This window comes from Catharus ustulatus, chromosome 2, assembly GCF_009819885.2.
Source record: "Catharus ustulatus isolate bCatUst1 chromosome 2, bCatUst1.pri.v2, whole genome shotgun sequence".
NCBI classification, from domain to species: Eukaryota; Metazoa; Chordata; class Aves; order Passeriformes; family Turdidae; genus Catharus; species Catharus ustulatus.
In genome coordinates, this window is record NC_046222.1 from 49708109 (window position 1) to 49729672 (window position 21564).

Below are 21564 nucleotides of genomic sequence, written 5' to 3' on the forward strand. Positions count from 1 at the left end.
CGTTATATTTTGGTAAGCAGCTAGAAAGTTAATGAAGACTCTGAGTAATCGCTTACTTCAAAAAGTTCCATGAACCCATTCCAGGAGTTTATAAAACAGCGCATTTTACAGCATAGCCCATGGGTTATGATAATATGCCATCCACAGGTCATGTTCATGCCTGCTTTTTATTCTGCACAACAGGCTGCAATAAAGGTGTGTGACTGATCCACTGCTGTTATTAAACAGGCTTTTTTTCCACCAACATTATCAATCTTTTCTTGTAACCATGTCTGAAGCATTTCCAAAATTCCATGTGCAATGTCTCTCCACCCCATCACGTGAAAACAAAAATACCTTACTGATACTTTTGTATTCTCACATCTTATCAGGACATTTTTTTTAAGTCCTTGTAGAATACATTCTTAGGGTAAGATTCAGTTCACTTTACTTTAGTTACATTGAACTATGTGTCTTGCCCAAACTAGTCACATAGGCCTCCTTTATAGTAGAGGACAGAAATATTTATCCTGTTATCTTTTGAGAGGATAGGATTACTGCTTTAGGAGAAATCTGAATAATTTACTACACCTTCCATCTTCTATTCAAAAGTTAAGTCCCTTCATTCATTTTACAACATGGTAGGATCAGTTAAACAAAAGTATTTTGCAGGCTACATTCGTTTAGGCTTCTATTATTAGAACTTTAAATTTAGAACTGTTAACACTGTCACAAAAATAATCTGATACAAAAATTTATATGTGATAGTAAAAAGACAAAGTTGAAAGAAAATCCGTAGGTAGCTTAGTATATACTAAGTTAGCTTTTGCTTGAATGTAGATAAACATTGTTCCGGGGGACTCCGCTAATATCATCAGGAATCAGTGCTGGAAAATCCTACTACATCTTTTGAAAAGAAATCCTACAGAAATTCTGGACTATTGCTAGGACTTTTCAAAACCTTCTTTCAACAGTTTCTGCTGCAACTTTAGGTACATTGAAGTATATTTTATGTCCATTTTGTTTTGCATCTTAAGACAAAAACACAAGTGAGAACCTGAAAAGACCCAATACTAAATTAAGGGAAGTATTTTTGTCATTTAAGACTTCTAATTACAAAATGTATGCTACAGTAATTATGTCAATGAGCAAGTTGTTGAATTGTTTCCATGAAGAACAATATTTGATGGAGATGATATCAGGTGCCCTCCCCCTTCTTAATTAAAATCTTATTCTGGCAGGAAACCCAACAAAGGAGCAGCCAGTTTATCTCCTTCAGGGGCTACTGGGTGGAGAACCCCTTGCGTCTGGCACTAACTGGATACTATTGCTCCTAATGCCCTTGAATTTAGCTATCAGCAGGGGTGGAAAACTCCTGAGAGTCAAGAGGAAGCAGCAGGCTCTGGTTCCTTGGAGCCAGGGGAGAAGGGCGATTAGCATGGGAATCAGCACAGGCTATTTCCCTCTGCTGAGGCCAAAGTTTATCCAGTGCCACTGGAAATCAAGGACAACGCTGCTCTGCCATGCAGACAAGCACACTTTGGCCAGTGCTTTGAAGACGTCCTCGACTCATTCTCACTCAAAGAAATGGTTTGATGAGTATCAGAGTGGAGAGTTTGCAAACTGTTTGCACCAGTAGCTGCCTTTGGGGAAAAGCTGGAGCACTCCTTAACTGCAGAAACAACTCTCTCCATAGGTGTGCAGCAGCTTTCTGAGGCAACTTATATTCTGGATTTTTGACCTCAACTCCTCTAAATTTTAGAGAATTACATCATCATTCTTCTGGAATCTCACAATAATAACAACTGCAATAAAGAACCACTTTCTTTCCTGCAGTTTCTAATCTTGCTTAGAATAACAGAAAATTAATTTCAAGAAACCTCACCTCATGCTGCGCCTCTAACTCAGTACTCTTGAGTTTTCCAGTGCTGTGCATTTCTGTGTTAGGCATAGAGAGAACACAAAGTAAACCAAACCAGAGACGCTGCTGACATTTCAGAAAGTGACTCAAGCAAGAGATTAAGATTTCAATTTATAACACTTCCCTCTTTTTATTATAAAATGATAAATAAATCCAGCAAGGCAGGAAATGTAAATATTTTTGCAGTTGTTTACACTAAGGGAAAGGAAAGGAATTTAACATGCAATTAACCACTTAGGTGATTCTAGATATGTACCATATGGTCTTTGAATTGCTTAAAGAAAAATCTTTCATTTTTATTTATAAACTATTCATGAATTTGAGCTGCTTATAGCAAAATAATTTCGAACTATTTACTCTATATCCTCTTATCCCCAGAAACGGACTGACGGAAGGGGATGTGGGTGATAATAAAGAACACTGACATCAAAAATCTGTATGCATGATTTGTATTGATTCATAATCTTTAAAAGACACAGAGATATGAAAATGGATTTTTATTGTGCCCTTTAAGTGATCATACTTGGTCAAGTTAAGAGACAGTGCTACTTGTAAAGTTACTTGTAAACATTATAACTAGTCTTTAAAGTAACATATAAGAAATTTGCAAACATATGATTTTCAAACATGTCATACCATGCCATACTACACAGATATCCATACACATGCAGTATCTCCTCCTCAATTACAATTAGTAATTTTTAATATTGCCTAAGTTTTAAATTCATAAGCCTGAGATAAGTAGAATCAGGTCACTCTTTCCTTTGGGTACAGACTTGCACTGAAGCCCAAATTTTTTATAGTACTTTTCCAATTAAACCTAATTTTAAATATTGACCCATTATCTTAAAATAAACATAATGAACATTGCTTAAGGTAAGCCCTTACAAAATCCAAGAAATACCTTAAGCAACAGGGTAACTGCAAAATATATTTGCAAATACAACTTAATGAAGTCCAGTATCTGAACAAACACTGGAAGATGAAATCACTAGGTTTTTACAGCACTATTTACTACCTTTTATTAGAGTCATTCTAGAAATAGATTTAAGGGATCATGACTCTAATACTTAATCTGCACAACTGCAGTGTGAATTTAAAGAAATTACATTCACCCCACCTCAGTCACCTTCTGTGAAGCAAGGGCGCTAATACTTCTCTGTCTTGTTCTTTCCTGTTTTCACTTTTCATAGAAAGGACAGTCTCCCACTGCACCTGAAGAGTATTTCATTTCAGACTCTCCAGGCTGTATTCAATTTTATCTATCACTGTCAAATGCAGCTTCAGTACTGCAGTCTCAGGGGGAAAAGGACATGTGAGCCATGAAAATAGAACAATATCAAATTAGATTCAGCTGTGTTTTCATATATATGTACAATATTTCTAAATATATTCAAAATGTTAACAGGAGATGTATGCAACTACTTGCACTATTCCTTAAAATACCACATGGTACATATGGTAAATACTATCACTAAAGTATGTTTGAGTTTCATGGGGCTAACACTTCGAAAAAGAATTTCCTTAAAAGTGCTTCATATCTCATGATATCTGTAAACACTCTACTGCTGTAGATAGTTGCCCAGTGAATAGTGTCATATAACCACTGGAAAACAAATCTTCACAGTATTTGCTATCAGCATTTTCTTTATCATAAAGTGAACTTAACTCCACAAAGATAGAAACCTAAACAAACCTTGAAAGGGGACTTTAAAAGCTTTTGAAAGTCCCAGCACCTACTGTAATACTGATCTCAGCAGGGCACCAATCTTTTTGAAATGGCTTTTAGCTATTAATTATTTATAGAACTATCGCTTCCCCAGAGTTCACTGTGCACTCCTTTATTAATCTTTTCCTCAGACTTAGACTCTTCAACTTGATTTTATAGTTTACTTTTAAGAAGGCTCATATGAAAACTAATCCAGCGACTTAGACTCTGTATAAACAACTTTAGTTTCCAACATGGCAAGGTAAAAAATTACCTTGAAGGGGTTACACAAACTTCAAGAGGTTAAGTAGTAACATATGACTTCATCTCTCTTCATAACTCAAAAAAGTGCAATATGAGCAACACTTGTACCTCTCAAGTAACTGCAGATGGCGAAAAAGTGGAAAAGCCATCCTCTATGAAGGTTCTCTGGCTTTACTATGAAACTTATGTCTCTGTGGTCTGCAACAGCGGTTTCTTTAAAACTGCTTATAGGAGAGATTCAAGACATACTGGATACCTGCTTCCCTCTTCAACAAGTGAGGGAAAAATTAGCAATACTTTAAAAGATTAGATAACACCCATAGTCACATCTGCTATAAATTGTATAATTTTCCCCCTCCTACTCTTTGCTCATTATTAAGAAACAAATAATCACAGCCTCAATTCCAAATAATTTTTTCATAAAGGTTTTCAATACCATTCATGTGTGCACATATAAATTTCTCTCTGCCAGCCAAATATTGTATTTCCTTAACTTTCCTCGTAGTTCATGTTTCCAATCTGGACAGATTCCTGGTGATGTACACTTAAAATGTCCCTGTCTGAAACTAAGCTTTCACCTGCTTTGTCGGCATGTTTTCTGTGTGTTGACTCAGACACAAATCTACAGTTTGGTTGTACAATTATGACTTGCAAGTGTCAGAAAGCTTGCTAAGCATAGAGTTATGCTATCAATTACTTACATCCTATTTCCGAGATCAATAAATGTCTTGGGAAGAAGTGGATTTTTTCCATCTTAGGCAATTCTTAACAAAACTGGGGTTACTTTGCTCACTTGATTGTTCTCAAGGTACTTATGAGCTGCTTAATAATTGCTTCTCCTACTTGTTGAGTGACCAAGTCTGAACAATTAGTTTACAGTTCCCAAGTTGTTCTCCCTTTATATGAGCAGTTGTCATAACACTACTACTTCATGAGTTTGTGAGTGGTAATTCTTTCAAGTCACTGACTGTTTTGACAAGTTTAAATATTCTGACAATCTGACTACATCTAATCTAGTTATTCTCTCTATTTTATTCCATAATCTCAGTACTGTTTCAATCCATCTCAAAAATTGCATGTATTACTTACCGAATAAAAATTCACTTATTGTTCAAAAAATGCTGAGGCAGAATAGGATATCACTGCTTTCTCTGACACTTATTGTTCTTTCTCTCACTTCTTGCTTCTTGAGTAATTATGGAATTCTATTACCTTCTCTACTTGCAATTTGAAACTCAGCATTTCTAGCCCTTTTTATTCTGAATTCTTGCATTCTTTTAATAATTAGCTCTAGTCATATTATAATTTCTACTTTTTATTATCTTAATAAAGTCTTAAAGGGCTTGGTCTTTTACTGCCAAATCGTTTTTGCATCAGGATGGTTTGTATCCTTGGTTCAGTCTCTTGGATAACTACATAATGTCTTTTGAATCATCATACTCAGCTATGTTCCAGTTCCAGCAAATATCTGGCAAGCTTCTTCTTTCTGATGCATTGTTTTCAATCGTTATTGCTGTGTTTGTTTTCTAAGATGCTTGAAACTTCCATAGTTTTACTTGTGGCTCATTAGAACTTACCCTGTATTCTGTTTTTCGCACTTTTATATGGTTTTTACTTTTCTAATAACCTCCCTTTCTCAGACAGTCAGATATACAGGCCTTTTCTCCCACTGAGTTCTTTTTAGCCCCTTATTGATTAGCATCATAAATTTTATTCCTTCATCGGCCACCCAGAATTTTTTTTTGAAAGCTCTTTTTCAATAGCATCCATTCTATCTTTTAATTTTTTTTTTACATTTCCTTTAATCTGGCTTTCAGTTTTGCTTAGGTTCTAAGCTAACATCATAGCTTAGCCTAATAAACCTAAAACAAATTTTGGTAGGTTTTAGACAGAATAAATATGAAGTGAAATTACAGTTTAAAATTTAATAGGCAGCCACTACTCAGCCTTCCTTGCCAATAATTTAAAGATTTATGTTCACCACTTGAGTTTTCAGAATTCAAAACCACTTTTACCATCAGAGGTTAAAGGCTATCACTCCTTTACTTTAAGCCAGCTTCCTCACTGCTTGCTCAGTCTATTTATTCCTTTTATATTACTGATTACTGATATTCACGTGAAATTTTACACAGAAACAGAGTTACATATAACTTCACATTAGTCATCACTCCAAAAACCTAACAGGAAATCCTAAGACAACAGATGCCACAAAGATACAGATAGCAGATTCTATAACAAGATACTTCATCCAAACTGCTAGCCAGCCCTCAGCAAGGTGAGGAATAAACTTGTTGAAACTACTCTTGCACACAGGTTTTCTTCAACAACAACGAAATAGGAGGCTTTGGCTCATGGCAACCATGTGTGATGCAAAAACTATTTTCTCTCTGTAGAGAAGCCAGTTCTATTGACATCAACTCCTCATCAGCTGACCAATCACCCATGCCTCTGCATGTTCCCTGTTAATGAAAAGCTTGCTGTTTTCAGCACCCATGGCAAGCCACATCTTCCCACAGTGCCTGACAGCCTCCCTGAGCAAGCACTCCAAATGTTAGGTTGCATCTCATCCATTGATTTCCTTTGTCAGGAACATGACAGACATAGCCATAGCAAGTTAAGACAAGGACCTAGGTGGAGCCTTCCAAGGTCAGGATCCCTGTCTGGGCAGAGTCCTCCCAGCTGCAGGAAGACAGACTAACAACCACATTGGTGATACACCATTTTCATACACGTCTTTGCTCTAGGGTATCTCTTACAATACCTGCCTTGTCTTCTGCTGGCAAACTTGGCTGGCTAACATTTTTGGTCTCCACAGGTGTTTTGGTCTTTCCAAACACTAGCAACCATAGGTCATGATGCCAAAGAAACTTGCACTCTGGACAAAACTATATAACCATAATTGAACCTGTAACCTGATGCACACTTTAGGGCACCAGTAAAAGTGGTCCTCCTGAAGTAATGTGTACTTTGAATATGTTAAAACAAAAAGGCATATAGCAAATTATTCAGTGTTCCAAAAAATATCAAAAGCACCCTACATACCAACATGTTGCCTCCTATCAAATGTAATTATAATGATGTGTGTGGGTTAATTCCATGATTGCACTTTGTATTCAAGTATCACACAAGAAATTCAGCTGTTTCTGGAAGAAAAGCCTACCAGAAGACCATGTAATTTTGAAAAATACAAAAAAGACTATTTGGCAATGATCTAAAAAAGAACCCAGATTCCTTGTGCCTCATTCTTCAAATCCCTTTTTTCCTCATAGTCACAGTCAAACTATTTCCCGCCAAAATGCCCGATTAGAAAAGGTTAATACAATGGGCAGACAATTAATACGTAAGTCCACAATTTTCTGAAAGTAAGAAGCAATAACTCAAACTACTTCACAAAGAAAATACAGGTATGATGATCTGGGCAGTTGGTGTTTATTGTACAACCACTTCATTATTGAAAGCTCTTTCCTGTAACTGCAGGAGGCTGCAAACTCCACTATCATTGCAAAACCTGTTTACTCCATGTGTCATTTTCTGTTACAATATTGAACAAGCCCCCAGCAGGAGATAGGAATTATTATGCTTGGCGAAGGACTAACAATGGCGTATCATAAAGGTTTGATGACTGCCTCAAAGGAAAGTAATTTTCAAGTCTGAACTTGGGGGACTGGAGGGGACTAAGCAAGAGATTATGGGGAGAAACTTTGATCATGTCTCAGATTGATCAAAGGGTCACCCGATACATTTTCAAAAGCCTCTCTGGGCATCCTGGGGACATATGTAGAAGAGACCAGGGGAGACACTCTAAAAGCAGACAGTATCATCAACTGCAAGGCAGGCCATAATAAATGAAAACTGACTTCACAAGAGATAAGCTATGGTTTGAAGAAAAGTTTGGAGCAAAAGCAGACTACTGAATTCCCCACAGTGCACAGATTTTGACACAATGTACATTCAGGAAGAAATGGCTGGAGTAGTATGGTCATTACTATTTTGTTTATCTTGCTTTCCTAGAAGAATCAAAAGCAAGACTGGCTGCTTTTTAAAGGTATCACGAGGACTCAAGAATCCAGTCTGTGCAAAATTGCTATTCATTTTCCAAATTCAGTAACACTAATCTCCTCTGGCAACAAAAACTGCCAGACGCTACAAAAACAGGCAGATACATTTCCTTGCCCCCTGCCTGGCAATCATCAGCTTCTGGATTCAGTAACAGAGCAATCAAACCCCAGTGGAATTTCATCCTCCAGGAGCCAGCTGTAAACTCTGTATACTTTTGAACAGATAAGCCAGAACAGGCCAGCCAGAAATTGAGATTTGCAATATTCAGACAAACAAAGTCTAGTGGGGTGCTGTTTCTCTATGCTTCCTTCCGACTTCCCTTCTGCCTTGCATGTGGCACCAGCTCCTGCACCCGTCTGCATCAACACAGCCAATGCAAACACTGCTGTGTGCAATGCCTGCTGCCCCAGTGCCTGCAAAACCTGCTTGAATGGCAAATACAGACCTCAACAGGACTTAGATTGCACTATCCCTCAATAGGGCTTTTTTTACCCTATCCCTCCTACTGTTGGCACGTAACACATGATGCCTAGGGTTACCTTAAACAGGTATACCCCATAGGTGCAGCAGCATTTACTTACTAGGTATAGTCTACATGCCTCATTTTGAAAGCACTGTAACAAAAAGACACATACAAATCGTCCTATTATCTGAGCTGTGCCTGAGAATGACAGAAATTCACCTGCTGAAGACATATGCTATGGTTCTACTTCAGAGAATAAGTATGCACAGTAAGACTGAAGCCCAACCAAGTACATTCACAGGATATTTACTAAATTTACATGATTCTCAAAAGCACAAAAGGGAACTAGGGTTCATCAGGAAGAGATAATAATGGATGTTTGCAGTCCTGACAGACAATGCTGTGACAAAAAAATCACATTTATGCAGTGAAGATCTTCACTAAGGAAGAAATACTCTTATCCAACACCACTAACTTAAGAAATAGATGCCTGACTTAACAATACATATCGGAATCTAAATGAACAGAGAACAAATAAATTCAAATAATCAAAACACTTTGTTTTCTCTGCCAGCCCTATAAGTACCTAGTCAAATAACAGACAAAACAAAAACTGGTCCCTACTACTGTATTTTAATGTCTAGCTCTGAAATCAAAAGAAAGGAAGAAATATATTCTCTTCACTTAAAAACCCCAACCTTTACTTTCAAGGCTTTTTTTTTTTTTTTAATCTGGACTACAAATCAAACGTGAACATGTCTCAAATTTGGAAGGAGGAACAGCAAAGGACAGCAAGACAAACTGCAGACATTAAATACTCTACAAAGTACTGTTATTCTAACAGTTTTTCACAATGTTTTACTGAAATTTAAACTTACAGTTCTTGACACTAATTTTACATTCCATAAATGTAAACATAGACTTTCTGACTATTCAGAAGTTCACGGTATATTTTGCTCGGATTAAGTTCCAGGCCAAAATTTGCTGTCCCACTTCAAAATGATCATAGCCTCACTACAAGATGTTACACTCTTCTGAAGGTGTGAGCAGTGGCAGTACAGTTTTGACAAGGAAATGTATCTCCCAACAGCATTCTCAGAGAAGGAAAGATGTGTTTTGCTAAGGAAAAAAGTACATTTTCTGAGAAGCAGAAAAAGGATTTGGGCATTCTGACCACAGTGTCAAACAGTGACTGGGGGAGCCAGGCTCCAGGTGGGAATTCAGCTTCACACAGACCAGGAAATCCCGTGACTGCTGTCTATGCAAACTACACCTTTGGCTGGCTGTCACACGAAGTACAGAACAAATGCATGTCGTGATGAAGTTCAAAATTAGATTGCTCAGTAGAACTCAAGGTTTTTACACTTTCAGAAACACATAAAAGGATAAATGCCATGATGAAGGTCACAGGAATACAGTGAGAAAAACACACTTCTGTTTCCTGCTTCATACTTTCTCTCATGCTGACAGCACACAAACACCAATGTGCTGCATAGTGTTTTGCTGCCTTTTATAAGCAGCCTTTGAAAATAAAATAAACCCTCTTTCCAATGTATTGTTTCCAGTGCCTTCTGTTTCCAATATATTGTTTCCAGTGCCTTCTTTACTAAGAAAATAAAGGCCAGGTAATGAAGTTCATCATTAAAAGACTAATACAAAAAAGTCCCTACTCTCTGGATAAAGGGAGTGAAAGAAGGAAAACTCTTTCAATATAACAATACAGCAGTAAACAAAAGAGTGTGCAGGGCAAGGGTCAGGGAGAGGGAGGGGTATTATTACGCTATCAAAGAAAAGGTGCAGTTTATACAGTTATTCTGTTGCTACTCACGGTATTGGGTACATAAGGCAGTCCATAAACTTTCTCCTGTGTTTCCTTTAAAATTTCTGTGGTTGACTTTTTTAGAGGATGTTTACCATGGTAGATTTGGTCCAAGACAGCATAAAATACCTGAAGAGAAAAAATACATTTGTCTTTGGCACATGTTATTGGCATTTGAAAAACCAAGTAAGACACAAAGAAAAGAACATGAGAGATGGAGTAGAGAGAATGAATAGTTTAAATACATATGGCTTGGAAATCTATCATCAGTGTAACACACTAATGTTACACAAGGAAAGAAACAGGTTTTTGGAGTACACCAACCACAATCACCATCATGACCTTCCATAAATCCATGTTTATGTCACTTAGCACACTGGGAGTACTAAACTGTCTGCATTTTTAAAATAAAGATCAGTCCCTAAGGCCCTCCAGCAATTCCCCTTTTTGAGAAAAGTATTTTTAAATAGACTTAATAAAAACCCCCTATTTTTAAGTTATTTATTGTAAAGTTATTTAAGTAGACACTGCAAAAAAAAGCTATTTCGAGATGCGTACATGCAGCCATGAGAACACTTCACCCCTGCAGGGGCAAGTTATGGCTTAGGCAGTGAATATAAGAACTATGTTAACAATATTACCGAATCAATGAGGTTGGAAAAGACCTCCAAGATTATCAAGTCCAACCTTTGACCTAAAAGCACTGTGCCCACTATACAGAGCTGCTGATGCTACTGAGTTTTTGCTAGAGCCATACAACAATGTAGTACTAAAGCAGATTTTTCCTTTACTTTAGCTCTCACCATCAGAGCAATAAAGTGCTGAAGAGTAAGCGCAGTTCAAAATACACTGCACCAAGGGGGTATTTTGCCAGAAGTAAGAGTGCTCCATAAGCCTTTTTATGAATGTGAACTACAGCAGAACACAGCTGCATGACCAAATTACTGAGATATTTGGAGAGTGGGAAAATGGCACTATTAAAAAGACTTTCCTAGCAAAGACAGCAAAGCAGAGTCTCTGGCACTGTAACAAAAGACATGAAACAGGCATGGACAAAAGAAATTATTGCAGCCTATTTTTTTTTAGTGTGAAGATTTCCTATTTTGTGTGCATGGAAGACAGGACACCCACTGCTGAGCAACACAAGATATTTTTGAGAAGTTTGAAGGATCCAGATGTTTAAGGGAAGAAGTCAGGTCATCCTGTGGTAGGCACATTTCATAGGAAAGTTGACAATAAGGAGTCTCAAAAAGCTCTTTTGCTTTTTGAGAATGAAAAGGAATTAAGCAAATAATTTGGCTAGAGATTCAGACCCAGTCACACTCCCAGTGTGCAATACCATCCCCAATGACATAAACACACTGTTCCAAGAACTATAACCACAAAATTTTATGGAGAAAAGGTTGTTTGGATGTTTTATGTTGTCTAAATAATACAACTCCCTGAATCTCTGAAAAGATTCTTTATTATGAAATTTTAGTACAAATCACTCTGAACTCTTTAATAATTCATCAGAATTCAGCATCTTTTTGTTTGTTCTGGATACAACATGTAGTTTCACCAAAACTGTGACTGTTTCTAAAGGAGTATGTTCCTTCTGTTTGAATAAGCTGTCTTCTAACATAGAAAATTCTGATAAACCCTTTAATAGTCTCTCTTGACAAATAACAAATGTGCACATTGATTTTTTTCCAAGAAAAACTGAGGGTTATAAGCAGTGGGGTGAATAAACCATGACTTGTAGGAGCTACTCCTAGATTTCCTGCTTGCTTCCTACATGGCTAATGAGAAGAGAGGTCTGTAAGACTCCACTTGCAAAATCACCCATTAATGACATTGCAAGTGTTGTGTCCCAGGTAGCAACACTGGAAAAGACATGTAAGCACTCAACATTGTCCATCTACAGACAGAGAGTAGACAGCAAGCATGTGTTCTGACTAAAAATATAAAGAGAAACATACACTATACCACAAAAACTACAATACTTTTTTACTCTTATGTATCTAGGAAGAGAAAGAGACTTTAAAATGGCTTTGCATTCCTAGCCACTGCAATCTCACTCTGTTTTTTTTTTTTTTACACAGTTTAACAAAAGCTATAGGTTTATGGTAGCAAGGGTGACTGAGAGTATGACCCAGAGTAAGTACCATGAATAGACCTGAAAATTACCTGATGTAATAGTCCTAAAGAGCTCACTCCTGTCACCTTAGACCTTTTTAACTCTGCAGTAGTCACTTCACAATAACCTCCCCTCTCCTCTCTACAAAACCCAAATCAAACACAAGAAACCAGCATCTGACAACTGACTTCAGCTTCAACCTTCAGTACAACCTTGATCCTCTTTTTTCTACCTCCCATCTTTGTTTGGACCAGTCTGCAGTTGTTCCTCAGTGTTCCTCACAACATGGGGGAACAGCATCTGCACTGCAGGGGACCTACTCTAAAGTGAAATTTGGAGTGAAGTAGTTTGTAGTCAAGGAGCAAAAGCTCAACTCACAGCTAGGAAGTGGGGAAATGTCAACTGAAGGCCGGTTCTATATTCTGCCTAAGAAACAATGTGGTGACAGGGAAATGAGTCACTGAAGTTCAGCTTTAAGCTCTCCCTTGATCCTGGCACATGTACAGTGTGGGAAGAAAGCTATGAGCCAGGCCACCTGGACAGCATGGTTAAAAAAACCATTCCTGAAAATAAACTTGGATGAACTTTATACCCATATGCATTTCCATCTACAAACCACAGTTCTGTGTGTTTACACAGGCCTTTGAAATGGGAAAGGGAAACACATCCCAGGACCACAGGATTTTAGGTGATACTGCTGAGGAGCAAGCTAACACTTAATATCAAGCAGTAGCTAGAAGATGATTTCTAATTTCAGTAAAACACATTTCTCAAAAGACTTAAAAATATGAAAACACCATCAAATAGTTGTGTATCTTCATCCTGCCTCTCTATTTTGCACTCATTAGTTTCACTTGATTCCAGCTCTTTCTAGTTCCTTGTCTGCTTAATAGCATTAATATGCACACACTTAGGCATTTTCCAGTGAAGTTACTACTGACTAAAAGAGTCTGAGATTCAATCTGCCTGACAAAAGCCTTAGGAGAAGATGTCTGGACTCTCCTATGTTTCCTTCTGAGTAACTGATTACAAAACCTAAAAGAAAATTCAGAGGCATTATAGTTGTGAAAAAGAAGCAATATTTCTTACTTTCACCTGCCAATAGACTTATTTTCTGAACAGACCACAGAAGAACCTCCAGGTGTTTTCCACACTGCTGGAATATTTATCAGCATTTTTTCCTCTTTGAAAGGTCAAATATAGCTAACATAGCATCTAGCCATCAATACAGAATATAGTCTTTGCAAAGACTGGAGGAACGGTATTAAAATCATCATGCACAGTTTTCTCGGGCATACAGTTAGCAGCACATATATACTTTGGCATGTGCAAATTAAAATATATTTTGCTTCAACTGATTATTACACCTTTTAATCTGCATGAGTAACAACATGCACTTCTAAACTTGAATGCATTAGCTTTATATTTGCCATTTAGTCAACTTCTCTGGGACTTCCTTTCTGAACTATTCAACAGAACAGCTCTGCCAATCTATCTCTTTGAAATGAGTGCACACTTCTGCAGGTTTTACACCTGCCATCTCCAACTAGGAAATGAATAGTATTTTTCAGTATGTCATTGTGGTCATTTGGCACAGGTTGAAACTAGCTGAACTTAATTTACACAAGCATAATTTGATGGCAAGCAGCCTCTAATTCACTGCATCACTGCAGCCCCAGTCAATCATTAGGCACCCATGGGAACTTGGGCCACCAGAAGTGGGTGTTCTTGAGCCATGGGGTGTGGAGCAACTCCAAGGCAGACAGAGGCCCAACAGGGCAGCAGGGGCATTGCACAGCCCCAGCACAAGCAACTGATGCAATGACTTCTCCTTTTGGAATACTTCCCTGCACCACAGAACAAAGAGGCCATGTCACTTGTGAATGCATTTGTGACTTACACTGCTCAATGTCCAAGCCCATTTAGCTTTCACAATGCCAACTTGGTCTCAAACCTTGACAAGATCATAGCAAATGCATATAAAAAGTTGAAAAAAATCTGTTAAATTGATACATAGTTGCTATGGACAAAGACACCAGAAAAGAATGGGTGCAAGTGAAAGGACTTTATCAACACTTTGGTGGTTACTAATCTGTACAGGTGTTGTGCCCTTGTGAATAAAGGTCCATGATTAAGGATTCACAGTATAAATTTAATTTCAGTCCATATTTTTTTCCAATAAAAACCTCTTGCATTAATTATTTATATTATTGCCCACATTCTTTCTGGATTATTAGACCTCTTTATAAGAATCTTTCAAATCCAGCAGTGTGCATTGCAAAATCAGAGCAGCAGAGATGGTGCAGGTTTTTTGTTTTCATGTCACTGAGGTATAGCCACAGGTAGCACCTGCCCAGTCAGCACTGGCTTCTGACAGCCAGCACTGCACTGAAAGCACAGTTCAAAACTCCATTAAGTTTAACCAATGAAAAATACATATATACACTGAAAACAGTGTTCAGTCTGGCTTTGACTAGTGTAAATGACATGTATACGACTTACATGTCCACATTCCAGACTTATGATGAGTTTAAAGTCTTTTATGTAACTGCACAGAAAAACTGCCAATATTTAAGTTTCTCTTTCAGATCAACCTCAGTTAACCAGCCTAACTCATGTTTGTAGATAGGGCTGTGATCATATGGACACTTGTCAAAGGAAGAAATACCAAAGATCTGTACATTTGTTTCCTTCCACATCTCAGTAACTAACCTTCACTAAGGTACTAGCAGAGTTATCTTACCTAAACACCAAGTTAATTGTAGAAGGAAAAACTACATGCTTCAGGCTTAAGGCAAAACAAAGAGGAAAACAAAATCACAAAAATCACACAGCAAAACCTTGTAGCACACTAAATGCAGCCAATGTTAGATGCTAATGCTACTGTACACATCTGAGAACTGCTGTTGCAGGACTGAAAAAGGTCAAATATCATTTTAGATAGAAGTCTAATTTCCTTTACTTCCTTTGAAGAACAGCATCACTGACTGTTTACAGAAATGACTGATCAATCACACCTACCCACAGAAAATAAAGGTTTATGAATTTAGTTACTTCTGCTAACACTGAGAGAGAAGTCTTACATCCTTACAGCTCAGTCAGCAATTTAAATGTGACAAGTGGCTCCTTTCATCTGGAGATGCAGAAGACAAGGAGCTCAAATCACATTCTAGCAAATAAACGTGCTGGTTTGATCTTACTATGGTAGCCTGTATCTCTCAGTCATACTATATTTTATTAAACCAAGGTACACAATACTTCCTCTACTTCAAGTTCTCCTTAAACGATTCCATTAACTCAAGAATTCATTCTTAAACTATGTTTGGTAATTTTGATAATGCAACCATTTTCAAAAGCTGTAGTTTTCATGATGTTTTCCTACAGATAAAATCATTTAGGTTTAAGCAGACAACATAGAATATTTCAGAAAAACAAACACAATTAATATAAATTTTAATTACAGTAATTTCACACCATTATGACTAAAATTTTGGTCCAAACCCGAAGCGCGGCTAATAATCAGGTGTGGCTTATATATGGACAAAGAACAAAAAGTTGCTGTTTTAGTTTGGAGGACAGGTGTCTGCTGAGAAAGGCAGGAACTTCTCTTTGAAATGGAGAATGTAAACCCCCTCCCTCCAAATTATTAGAATTTTGAAATCAAGGGGCTTTCAGGCAAAAATATGGGAATTAGGAATAACAGTTCTTTTCTAGGGAAATTAAAATAGAAATACAGTACTACAAAGAAACAAACTCCAAACCCTGACAAAGTCAGAGTACAACCTGACACCCCGTCAGCCAAGGTGTTGGTAGCAGTCCCATTAAATGGTGGCTGCATCCTCCTGCAGTGACAGATGTGATTCAGTTGGAGCAGTGCTCCTGCAGAAGGTGCAGTTTCCCTCTGGAGGTCCAGTGGTGATGTGGAGAAATCCGGTTTTGCTCTGGAGTCCAGTGGAGAAAGAGGCTCCCTTAGTGTCCCAAAACCTCTGTTTTTATCTTGGTAAAAAATGTTGGGCTCTTCCCCCTGGCTGGAACAACTTCCAATGGGATGCAGTAATTTTATCAGTCCCACAGTGGGACTCAATGGGCCATTAACAGAAAATGACTTGCTGGAGGAAGGATGGGTTGTGAAAAGATAAAGAACAATGCCCCGCCTGGTTTCAATGGATGGCCCATTAGCAGAATATCTGCTGTTGAGATAAGGATCACTGCCCCCACCCTCAACAGATGGTGATAGAACAGATACCTTTTATCACACTCTGTATTGTAACGTGCGGTTTATAATCAGGTGCGGCTTAGGTATGGACAAAGAACGAAAAGTTGCTGACACCCGGAAGTGCGGCTTATACTCAGTGCGGCTTATAATCGTGAAATTACCGTAATTAATTTGCATATACTTAGATAACACATCTACATTTTAAAAACTTGGGTCAAATTAGAAGAACTAAAATATGCTTTTTAAGTGTTGAAGAGAGACTAAAAAGTACAAAGCAAAACACATACCTGCAGTTGCATATCAGCTGCAGCACACACCTTTTTGGACTCACATAGTCTTGACACCATGTTTTTTGGTAGCGGCTTGAAAAAAATAAAATCAGATAATATTTAAACTTATAGTTAATTTGTAAATTGTTTTTAAATAGCTAGAAGAGGCTGAAGATAAAAAACAAAAAACAAACAAACAAAAAAACCTGGTGGTAATACAACATATTTGAAGTGTTTTGCATTAAGGAAGGAAATATTTGCTGAGCAAAGCATTAAATGACCAGTTAAGACATCAGCATTAATCCACATAGCAATAGAGAAATCACTGTGTGAAATCTGTTTGTTTTTCTATAAACTGATTCCATATTCCTTTATATGCCTGTTAAAAAGGTTATTACTATTTTTAGACATAAAGAACAGACTGGGCAGTTAAAGTCCTCCCACATCATATAACTCATAATACTGAGCTTAATAATACTGGGTTTTCATAACTTCAACTGAGACAGCATCAGGCCTTCTGCCCTAACCCACATAAAAATATTTAGTTGTACTGACAGTAAATATCAACCCTTTGAAATTTTTAACAAAGTTAAATTTATTCCACATCTACAGCAATAAAATTATCCATGCCACCACAGACTGAAAAGTCAGAAACACTTTTCAAGTCATTAAATAAACTTCTTGACTTTCCATCCAGATGTCTGCAAATACATCCAAAGACTTTTTAATGCAAGATTTTTAAGAATGTCTGTCTGGAATGCTTGACCTTACACTTCTTCCACCACTTGTTGAAGCTTTTCAATAGATATTTTTCCTAACAAACATTTTCCTTTTTTTGCTAGCAGTTTCCTTAGTCAAACAAATGAAATATGGTTAAAATAACTGCATTCTTTCTAAAATATTAAGAAAGGTACTACAAGCTGTACAATGCTATAGAAATGCTAGGTATTAAACTTGATTCTAAAATCATACTTATGCCTTTTATAGTGTGTTGAAGCATTCAAGAAATAATCCAAGAAAGTCTATAGATATGGCAGAGCCATAAGTTTAGCTTCTCTGCAAATTATATGAATTCAAGACGAACAATGTTCACAGAATAAAAACCCAGTTCTAGAGAAGTTACACCTAAGTAAAGAAAATTTTATCAATTGACTCTAGAATCTCAAGGTCAAGAAGTAGGAAAAATTCTCTGGTTGCACAGCAGCTTTATGCAGCACTTGCTAAGGCTTGCAACCTCTTCTCCAAATCAGAAGTTAGCTAGGTCAAGCGTGGTATAGAACAAGAGAATCTAATAAGGCAGAAAGTAAAGTAGAAGAAAAGTTGTAATTCGTTAAAGTAGTTCGGTTGGACAATTACTGTCCCTGGTCTATGAATGTCTCTGTCTCATCCTCTTACACCAGTATGGTACACCCTTCAATGCCCCTTCAGTTTGGAACTAAAGTACATCTGGGTTTGTAATAACATGGTTTCAACAAAGAAACCTATAGAGTTTTGAACAGATTTTGTTAAGCACAAAACCCATCAGTAAGTTTTGGCAGTTTTTTGAAGGTTTTTTTTCCTAGTGAACTAGTACAACATGGATTTAAACAAAACTGATTTCTTCCAGGGACATCTGTATGTAGGATACAGCAAAGTATGAGAAAACTGGATGGAAATTCATAAACAGTAATTTGTCCATGTTTAACGACCTGAACAACTAAAAGCTTAGCAACAGCAAACATGTATATTTTACAAAGTTATCATTTAAGAGTGTTAAAGTCAGGAGCTCTCCTTCCAGTAAGATCAAACCAACTCTTTGAACATCATGGTATTTCAATTTCATATTTCTTCTATATTAAATGATGGCAAGAAGAAGTTCTAGAGACCCAAGTAAAATTTTACCAAGAGTCTCCAAGAAAATTCTGTTAACTATTTTTGTAGTCATATGAATGCCAATCAAACAAACATTGTCAATCTACTGTGCATTGAAGAGCAATCTCTACTGTTTGAGCAGATAAAAATGAACAAGAAAGTACAAGTCATTCTTATGACTACACTGTTGACAAAAGGCAAAGGAGGAAAAAACATTTATGTCTTTCTTAAATCTATCAGTGTTACTAACCTGGCTCAAAGGTTGTGTTGTGATCATAACTCACAAGCCAAACAGAATTTGGCACCAGAAAAGAACTGTCAAAATTAGATTAAATTGAAAGACGAATTTAAATTGATAAAGAAATCACTTATTTTTCCCAAAACACCTTTGAGATCTTAATACTTCAGATTTCAGGGAAGGAAAATTTGATTCCAGAGGGTTTTTTCAAAGATCACAACTCCACTCCAAGGTATGTTTCTGTGAATGTCATGCACACAGCTATGCTGAGGTCTTGAACTGGAGTATGTACTGTTTCAGGCAATGGAAACTATTGCTCCTTGCTCCATTACAATCTCACAAAGCAACTGAATTAATTTTAAAAAAAGCATCAGTATTCTTACTTCACTTCTCCTGAAAGATGAACTCTCTGATAAAACCAGATTGAGACTCTCATCTTCCTTCTAAAAGAAAGACTTCACAGAGCTTTGGCTAAAACTATGTCATTGAATAACCATTCCATTTTTAAAATTTAAATGCCACATGCTTTACTTTGAGGTCCGCTTTTCTATCCTTCTCCATTAAATAACTTTAAGATCTTGGAATGAATTTTTCATCATCTTTTTCATGGTGGCTAAAAGAGCAGAATTCCCTGTGTCTCAAAGCATGCTTAACTCCCTACCTTTGCACAGTAACTGCAACACATTACAACTGTTTACTATCTATGGGCTTATTCTTATAATCGTGTTAATACAATACTGTCTTTGTAATTCCATCTCTGTGAAAAATGAACTCAGTTCAAATTTGAACAGCTGAAACACTGGCCTTTGTTCAAGAGAGCCTCCAAAGACACACAAGCTTAAAATCGTTTAGCTCAGACCTATCACATATCTCTGCACTTTACAAATGAAATTAAACAATCACAGTGATGTAGAATGGCACCCATGCACCAGATTGTCTGCTTTAGTACTGTAATGCCCTCATTTTTATATGGCTTGGCTTCATGAGTTTATCTGACTTACTCAATTTTAGTAACTAATTATTACAGTCCTCTCTTTTTATTCATTTAATTGCAAGAATTCTTTTTTTTTGTTTGTTTGAGTCATCTTTCAGACGAACGGAAAACTAGGTTTGCTATTTTCTTGAAACAGATTTGTAATGGTCAGCTTTTTCAACTAAGTTGAAAAGACTTGCTCCTTTTGACAGAAGAGCTTGCAAGCTTTGTCACTCCTCAACATTCAACAGCACAACCTTTCAAAAGGGACAGAAGGCAGAGACAAGCTTTCTATGAACTTCAAGATATTTTGGACCAGAACTTCATGATCTACATCTAAATGAACTCTCATCTTTGAAGATCTGCCCATCAATTTCTTTTTCTGCAATGTTACTGAAATACAATTTTCAACAGTGCACATGTTTTAATAATCAAAACACCTCTTTCCCCTCCTCTTCTCACAAGCATAAGCACTGATTGTAAGTGCAGATTCTCAAAGATGAGTCCTTCTACAAGTGACTTTTATAGCAATGGCTAATATGAGATTACAATGACAAGTTTTTCTGATGCAATTATGTTCAATAGGAATATTAAAAGCCACACCACCGGAAGTCTGCATGCAAAAAATAGATCATAGATGCAGTAACAACAAAAGAAGGATGCTTTGGCAAATTATCTGCATTGCCCCTGACACAAACTGTGTCAGTAGCAAGTCCTCCTTCTGCCAACATCCAGCAGCATCCATCCACTCTGTTAGTGTAGTTGTTGCAGAAAAGATCCTTCTGGCACAGAAAAGCTCTCATAAGAAGAAAACTAATGGAAGTTTTCATACAGAACAACATATTGATTAAACGGTTTCAAAATTTTCACATTTTAACTTTTTCATCCACCTTCCTTACTTCCCCTTGAAAAGAAGGACTCTTTTTTTTTCCTTTCAAATAAATCAAAAACTGGAGAAACAAAAAAAATTCATTTCCTATTTGCACAATAAAATAACTAATCAGAGAACAAGCAGAGAAAAGATCTTTGTGAAGTAGAAAATTAAGAGAGATGGGATTTTCAAGTCAAAGTACTTCATAACATATACACAACAGAAAAGATTACTTCAATCTATTTGTATTTAAATGACGAACATAGAAATCTGGTATCAGATTCTTAAAATCAGTTTAGATGAACAAACACAAGCAAAAGCAGATTTATATATGCTGGATAATAGCTTAAAAATGCATTCTAAAATTTTAAAAAAGCACTTAAAAGGAAGCCATCTAAAGCTCTCAAGAGCCACAGAGCAGTTTCAAGCTCTTCTTCTCATCTTTCAGCATAATCCATTCTTGCCCCCTCCAAGACTGGATTTCTACATCAAACCTCTCTCAATTGCTCTCTGAAAGGGGAAGATTTCACCACCAATAAACAGAAGTAGTTTATGGAAATGCCAAATGGGACACAGTGTCTGGTTCTTAGCTTTTGCACTGAAACTAAACATGGTTTAGATTTGTCAAGTGATTTTGAAAATACAAAGCCATAAATAATGTCCTACAAATCTCTTTCAGATGTTTTAGTGAAGTTCATTCTCTGAACTCATATGCAATCAGATTAACTCCATGCTGTTTAAACACTACATGAATTTTATAGAGAACATTAGAAAGCCCTATTTCTGTATGTGGATTCAAACAGGTAAATGATCA

General features: G+C 36.9%; 1 protein-coding gene across 1 annotated transcript in view; it reads right to left on the reverse strand.

Moving 5' to 3' along the window:
• The window catches only part of LOC116992958 (mitochondrial intermediate peptidase-like), a 68972-nt gene that overhangs the window by 11512 nt on the left and 35896 nt on the right, over positions 1-21564 (reverse strand). Inside the window, exons 15-16 of the mRNA XM_033053124.2 lie at positions 16836-16910; positions 10223-10342 (exon numbers count right to left, since the gene is read on the reverse strand). Of these exons, the coding sequence (XP_032909015.1) occupies positions 10223-10342; positions 16836-16910 (195 nt within the window). The remainder of the gene's footprint in view (positions 1-10222; positions 10343-16835; positions 16911-21564) is intronic.